The following is a 7,829-nucleotide window of genomic DNA, read 5'->3' as shown; positions in this document are numbered from 1 at the left end:
CCAAGCATGGTAGGAAGCATAGTTAACATCAAGAAGAGTGATTAAGTATAATACACCATGTGAACGATAATCACGGCTCTTGCACCAATAAACAAATTAATAAACTTCAAGAGCCTCATTTGTTTAAGTATCTCAACAAAGCTCAAACATGATCTTCAATATAAATATGAAACCCAAGTATCTCGAGAATAACAGACATGGATATGTGTTCGTAATATAAGTATTGTTACGACCAAATTAGCACATCAACAGTCTCACAAATAGTCCATCATATTTAATCAAGTTGTAATGAGCTAAAACATGGTCTCTAGCATTGATATTTTTGCTCATATTATCATAGAAATCAAGTAAAACATATGGAAGGAAAATCACAAGGTGACCAAGGCACACAGAATCATAGAATCTACCCCAAGCATGAATAACTCTGGCACATGCATATACATTCATCACCTGGCATATCCATCGCCCCGCATGTAGCAAACAATATCATTTTATTAGGAAAAATTTCCTCAATAAAACTAGGCAAAATATTACCTCATTTCGGAATAAATTCCACAATCCAATACCGTCTTCCTTAGAAATTCTCCTCAAAACGATCAAAACCTAGTCAAATATCATTTTAGAAAGTCAAACTATGCTAAAGGAAACATCCTCAATCAATAAAGGTTCAATCTTTGCCAAAATCTCAAATGTCAACAAAAATTCAACCCTGGCCCACATGGTCTAAATCCGAAATTGAGATCAAATTCCGATGACCCATAACCCCACGAGTCCAAATATATAATTTATTTCGAAATCCGACCTCAATGTGAGGTCTAAATTTCAATTTTACAAAACCCCTAAGTTCTACCCAAAACCCCAATTTCTAGCCTATGAAATCTTATATTTGATAATGAAAAATCATGAAAAAGTAATGGAAATTGAATGAAAGCAAGTTAAAGTTACTTACCTATGAAGTTGGGAAGAAATTACTCTCCGAAAATCGCCTTTATGGAGTCTAGGTCTCAAAAATGGTGTAAAACGAGATAAGTCCCGAAATCCTCACATTTTACCCAGCTAGGGATATCTCAATTGCGAACGATGTTCACAAAATGTGAACCACTGATCGCAAATGTGAACAGTGCCTGAGCTCTACAGAAGTCGCAAATGTGATCAGTGCCTGAGCTCTACAGAAGTCGCAAATGCGACAACACCTTCGCAATTGCGAAGGTCCCCTACCTCGCAAAAGCGAACTAAGCTTTGCATTTGCGAAGCTACTCAAACACTGCCGAGTATCGCAAATGCGACACCATAGTCACAAATGCGAGGAACCCCGGTCCGCAAATACGACGCCTAATTCACAAAAGCGAAGTACCCAGCCCCCAGTCCATCTTTGTAAATGAGAGCCTGACATCGCAAATGCGAGACTCGCATTTACGAACAGGTCTTCGCAAATGCGAGACCTGTAGATTCACAACACCGAATTTTCTCGGCATTTCAAAAACATCTGCAACCCATCCGAAACTCATCCAAGCCCCTCGGGCTTCAGTCCGAACATTCACACAAGTATAATAACATCATACAAACTCACTCGCTAGATCAAATCATCAGAATAACATCAAAATTCAAGAATCGATCATTAAAACTCAAGATTTTCAAGTTCAAAACTCAATTTTTTAAATTTTTCACATAATGCGCCGAAATAACCTCGGGTCATCTAACCAAACATGCGTACAAGTCCAAAATCATCATACGAACCTATCGGAATCGTCAAAACAGCGATCCGAGGTCGTTTACCAAAAACGTTGACCGTGATCAACTCTAACCATTTTCAAAGTCAAAAATCACATTTTCTTTAAAAAATCACATATAAATTTTCTGAAAATCGATACGGACCAAACATGCAAGTCATAAATCATCAAATAGAGCTATGAAAAGTCTTGAAACATAAAAAGGATAGCTAATACTCAAAATGACCGGTCGGGTCGTTACACGTTAGAAATATACTAATAGCGTCTCCACTTCAGACAATTGCTAATATCCGAGAAAGAGTTTTAAAAAGTTAACTAATGAAAAGGAGAACAAGTCAGACTCCTGGAGTTTTTAGCAAAGAAAATCATCAGGCAAACCCAGTATGGCCATTTGATCAATGCAATGTCAATCGACAGAAAGGGCATGGCTAATCAATATCTGGAAGCGCTTAATGTCACTGCTTCATTCAAAAAAGTGTAGATTAAACTCCACTCCAGTGAATAGAAATATGACATATATACATGTTTACCTGTGAAACTTACTCATCTTAAAAGTTTCAGTTTCTGCTAGTTGGATGAACTCTTCAGTTTTCCCTCCTGTGACTAGACTTCACGGTTCTTGACTAAAAACAAGCCTCACTAATTGGTTCCCCGCCAAAATGCAGAAGTTCTTGTCCTCTTTTTTTTGTTTACCCAATTTAATAACTAAAATTAGTGCTCCATTTCATTTCCATGCCAACTGGAAGAATGGTCAAAAAGCTAACAAACAAGCACACTGTGGGGTGCCTTCTACTAGTTACAGGCTTACAGTATGTGAAGGAATGTGCAACAAAATGTGCATCCGTCTGAATTTTCTTATTGCTAACGGAAAATAGTCGAATAATTGAAAAAGTTAGTGCCAGATTGGAGCTCATAATACTGCAGTTTGCCAGATTGGAGCTCATAATACTGCAGAATATTTTTTGTTCTCAAAAATAATCTGTAATGTTCTTCACCAACAATACCTCAGAAATCACACATATATTACTACAAAAGAAGCAAAGATCTTTGACAGATATTTTACACATATCCCATGATACAGAGTAAAAAGGGGTTTATCAGAAGAATTCTCAAATGACTCCTTTTAACCTGTGAAACCATCAGTCAGCACTTGGTGCAGATGGGAGGAATCCCCCGTATGTTGCAGTCACAGGAGGCTTTCTTGCATTTGCTCGTGCAAGCTGCAAAATACAGATTCATTCATAAAACGTCAAATTTAGAAGCAACAATGACAATGTATACAAAGCTTTTAACATATTACATATATATAACATGGATTTAACTTATCTGCAAAGAAATTGTGCACTAGTAGTGTATTTTAACTTTTTAACAGGCAACGCACCTTGTTTTCGAGGTTACTAAATCCACTTTTATGGGCAGTTACCTCGAATTTCTTTTACACTGTCAGTAGTAGTACTACAACAACAACAACAACAACAACCCAATACAATCCCACAAGTGGGATCTGGGGAGGGTAGTGTGTATGCAGACCTTACCCCTACCATGTGGGGTAGAGAGGCTGTGTCTGATCTTTTACACTGTCAGTGTATTTTAAATTCTACATAACACAATACAAAACCAGCACAACATGAGTTCCTTTGTATAGTTATATTTGTCATGAGAAAAGGCAGATAAAAACACTTGTTATTTGAAGGCTAATAGTAAATCTGCTGGCTGCAAAGTTAAAAGAGAATGGAAGAAATGTAGACAGTTAGAGTAGTACGGTGAACAATAACATCTAGTGCTTGTCCATGCTGCATACGGCTGACAACAAGCAGTTGTTGGCCATTTGCTCCAGCTCCAACCTCCACACAAGTTATGGAGGCTAACAGAACAAGAACCGAGGTGATTGTGAGAAACTTTATCATGGTTTCACAAATCTAAAGAAGCATAACCAGGAACTTGCAGCTTACAGCATTGGAGATGTTCCGTTTAATATGACCAGACAGTTCTATATATAATAAAATGCTGGTGCTTAGCAGAAGAAAGAACCCAAGGCAAGTTAGTAAATGCAGCAAACCGGGCAAGTATGTCCAAATAAAATTTCCTTAATTATACATCATCTTTCTTTTCTTGGATGGAATTCATACCAGCAATTAAGCAATTCTTTAATCATATTAACAAGGTAATAAGATCAATTAAACATATACTAATAGCATTTCCACTTTAGACAATTGCTAATATCCAAAAACACAGTGGGAAAAAAGGTAAATTCAGGAAAAAGGGAAAAAGATTGGAATTTTAGCCAAGAAAATCATTGATCAGAACCATATATGGCCGTTTAATCAATGCAATGTTAATTTTCATACCAATTCTGAGTTGAGCTTTCAAGGGTTTATTTAAATACTGCAGATACCCTTCATAATCCTTTTTTAGATATTACTTAAAGATGAAGCAGAAGTGCAAACAAGAGAGAGAGAGAGAGATGATCTTCAAAAACTCAAAAGATATCGTGGTACTGTAGTGCAAAAGAAATTACCAATCTATTTTGATGAATTTGATGTGTAGCGCCATATGATGCCTCCTACTAGGTTATTTATGGCATGAGCAGCCATTGGCACAAGAACAGTTGATGATAAAATTGTAGCATAACCATACGCAATTCCAACAAATGTGGCCCTGAAATTAGAATAGTTGCAAAATTTAAGTCTCACCACCCTTCTTCAGCATCATAATTCAAGCAATGGATATAAATTTGGTCTTGATCCTTACGTGTTTCTTATAAGACTCTAGTAAATGGGCAAGAAAAAGACACCAAGTTATATTGTGAAATATCATGTCACAAGCACAAGGACACCTCATGATAGAAAAAGGAAAAAGAAGCTATTGACTTGTATCTAGAAATTTGCTTAGATATGATTATCTACGGAAAATACCACAGTTGGAGCATAAGTTTTAAAAAAATACCAGACAGCAAAGGAGTACTTTCGACCACTGCCCAAGTGTAATATCCCAAATATGGAAGCAACTGCCACGACACTCTGCCAACTGATGCCAAAAAGTGGTAGCAGTGCACCACGGAAAAGAAGCTCCTGTGTCATTGAGATACCCATACAAGCTTGTAATCAGTTCTGAAATTTCAAGATGAAGAACTCATTTAGCAGTTTAAAGAAGTAACGTAATGAGAAGTATAACGAAAGACTTTCTATGCATACCTCACTAATGCCTGGAAGAAGTGATACCACTATGTAATCCAATGGTTCAAGTGAACTTAAGACCTGAAATGGAATTTATTTTCTTCAGAATAGCAAGAAAGCTATGTTTAACAGAATATAGCACATCAGGAAGTCAAGATTAAATAAAGTTGATCAGAAACCGTTGGATTTGCATGTAGCCCCCCCACAAAAAATTAATATCACACATTGTATTTTCAGAAGGGGAGCGTTGGCGTAACTGGTAAAGTTGCTGCCATGTGACCAGGAGGTCACGGGTTCAAGCAGTGGAAACAGCCTCTTGCAGAAATGCAGGGTAAGGCTGCGGACAATAGACCCTTGTGGTCCGACCCTTCCCCGGACCCCGCGCATAGTGAGAGCTTAGTGCACCGGGCTGCCCGTTTACACATTGTATTTTCAAAGAGAGTAGACAATAAGACAAAAGCTCGAATTAATTTGTGCGAGAATATGTACCTGGCTATTTGCTGCTTCACTAGACTCGGCAAAATCCGGCCAAATCTTCAGCAGTAAGTACCGACAAGAGGATACCAGTATTACCAATCCAGTAATCAACTCAACATGCCACATCTGGAAAGTCACTGTAGAGAGAGCTATCATCATTGAAAATTATATAAACTGTAACTGATGAGACCTATCAGTTAAGACATTGCGACACTTCAGCATTACAAAGAGAGAAGTTACTATGACAGAGCCATGGTGTAAACTTCCTCTCAACTTACAGTATACTCGTGATAAATTAAAACGATTGGCGTGTTAATCAGGGGGGAAAGTTATAGATCCCAAGTTCCCAAATGTACTCAAGGAAAAACTAATACAAAGCACATTACTTTGCTGTCGTTGAAGCTTAAAAAGGCATCCTTAGTAAATACAAACAAGAGAAAATATAAGGTGAAACATCACACGCCAAAGATCATTATAAAAGAGAGAAAATTCTCATGAAGCTAGTTGGTAGCTGGAGAATAACACAAGGTCAATGAGCTTGGGGGGAAACTATTGCGCTGCATAGGGTTATTTCAACACCTTAGCTACGGACACAAAATTCACAGACAAATTAGTGCCATTGATATTATTTTCAGAGCAATTTCTTCTTTACCAAATTCTTGAGAGGTTTATCAATATAGCAAGTAAATCTCACAAACTACTGAATAGAGAAGAAAGCTTCTCAGACTTACGTGGTATTTCGACAGAACAGTCAACAATTGGCAACCCACCTCCTGATGCAACATGAGAAACCTGCAAATCAACCAATTCAGAATAAGGGGGTTACTTTCCTTTCATGGATTTCAAAAATCTAAGTGTCACTAATACCATATACTAGATTAAATTATCAATCTAAGCATAATGCTTAGTAGACTTCACAATACGAATGAAACTTAGATGATATAATCAAACACAACTTTGCTAGTACTAACAATTCAGTTTCTTAGCACATGAAGTGTAAGCATAGCACTCTGTTTGTGCATACAAAAAGCAGTAACATATTGCTATCAAAATATGAACACATACAGTAAGTAACATCCTTGAGCTGAGAGAAAAAGTGTACCTCTCGAATTACGACACCTAGAAGACCTATTAAACCAGAAGTGATTATGCATGCCTGAAGCACAGAACCTCTAGATGGGATCATCGGCACAGAAGTCCCAGCCTCTGAAGTGTCAAGAAAGGATGTGTTCTTGTTATCTTCAACATAATCTGGATTAACATCATCACTTAACAGATACTTCTCGGGTACTGCAGTATCAGTTTTCTCTGTTTTCCCTTTTTTTCTTGATTTCTTAACAGACCTCTGACTTGCAAATGCCCTTACATTGGTTTTAAACCTCTGTATTATGAGGAGTAAGCATAGTCAGTAGTCCAAGATATACATGAGTTCAAGGGATTATTTCACGTATGGTTACTGAACATATAGTAAAAAGAATCACAAAACTACTTTTTGTCATATTAAAGTAACTGAAAATTTTCCAATATTCAAAGTAAAGGCATAAAATTATATTTGTCACATAAAGGTAAACTGAATGTTACCACCATAACAGTAAAATCACCTTAATGGGTAGACTCACACAGCATAATACAGGGGGCACGGGCCTTTGTGAACTGTTCGAATCACCAAACTTCCTACCTGATAGAATTTCAGCTGTATTTATAAGAGTAAAGCACAATTAAAAACAGATAAAAGATTGTCAACTTACATAAATTAAAAGCATAAAGAAATTGCTTAGCATCTTTGGTTTTTCCAAGATTCTTGTTTCTTACTATTGGACATGGAGGCTTAAGGAAGATTTCACCCTATTCCAAGAAATGGACAAAGGAAAACTTACATGCAGTGGCAATAGTCCAACAGTAGCTTATAGTAAGTGAACCCATTGATGATTGCTTGAAAGCTGAATTATCGAATTCTAACAAGAATCTTCCTCGCTTTAAGTTTTTTTTTTTCTGGTCTAGGTACAATCTCACTGTTACTCTACATTTTATCAGTAGAAGATGAAAGAGGAAGAAAGGAGAATGGTTAAATGTAGACCAACATTTTTATAGAAAATACTGTAATTCGCAAACTCTTTTTTCCCAATAAGATTTTTATATTTTTATTTTTTTTCAGCCGCTGAAGAAAGGGGCTAAACAAAAATTGGTCCAAATTGTGTGGTCCAAATTCTTCGGTAGCCGAAACCGTCACCTTATAACATATACGTCTCCATAATAGCATTTGCATATAACACCTATCTATAATGGCTAAATTGTTTCGAATTAATTTTTTATGTTGTATTTTATTTCTCTATAACAACAGTTTACCTATAACACCAACAATCAACCTTAAAATAGTAAGCTCTTTGTAAAATTTCTATCCTCTTTTTTTGGTAATATAATAATTTACCATCTTTAAAAATTAGAA

At 36.6% G+C, this 7,829-nt stretch overlaps 1 protein-coding gene across 2 annotated transcripts; it reads right to left on the bottom strand.

Moving 5' to 3' along the window:
• Positions 1 to 2,633: 2,633 nt before the first annotated feature.
• On the bottom strand, positions 2,634 to 7,487 carry LOC104109421 (uncharacterized). Of its 2 annotated transcripts, none has more exons than XM_009618722.4 (9): positions 7,261 to 7,487; positions 7,003 to 7,076; positions 6,486 to 6,764; positions 6,115 to 6,175; positions 5,396 to 5,520; positions 4,925 to 4,987; positions 4,677 to 4,801; positions 4,249 to 4,388; positions 2,634 to 2,950 (listed from the first exon to the last, which is right to left on the bottom strand). In XM_009618722.4, exons 1-8 carry the CDS (start codon positions 7,304 to 7,306, stop codon positions 4,253 to 4,255), a joined length of 909 nt encoding a protein of 302 aa, XP_009617017.1. In that variant the 5' UTR covers positions 7,307 to 7,487; the 3' UTR covers positions 2,634 to 2,950; positions 4,249 to 4,252. The 2 variants fall into 2 exon arrangements, with proteins under 2 accessions (XP_009617017.1, XP_009617015.1); XM_009618720.4 differs by having other exon boundaries at positions 6,985 to 7,076; positions 7,261 to 7,486.
• Positions 7,488 to 7,829: the final 342 nt, after the last annotated feature.

This window comes from Nicotiana tomentosiformis, chromosome 12 (assembly GCF_000390325.3).
Source record: "Nicotiana tomentosiformis chromosome 12, ASM39032v3, whole genome shotgun sequence".
Lineage (NCBI taxonomy): Eukaryota > Viridiplantae > Streptophyta > Magnoliopsida > Solanales > Solanaceae > Nicotiana > Nicotiana tomentosiformis.
Note: the sequence above shows the minus strand (reverse complement) of the source record. Positions and strands in the feature narration are given on the sequence as shown.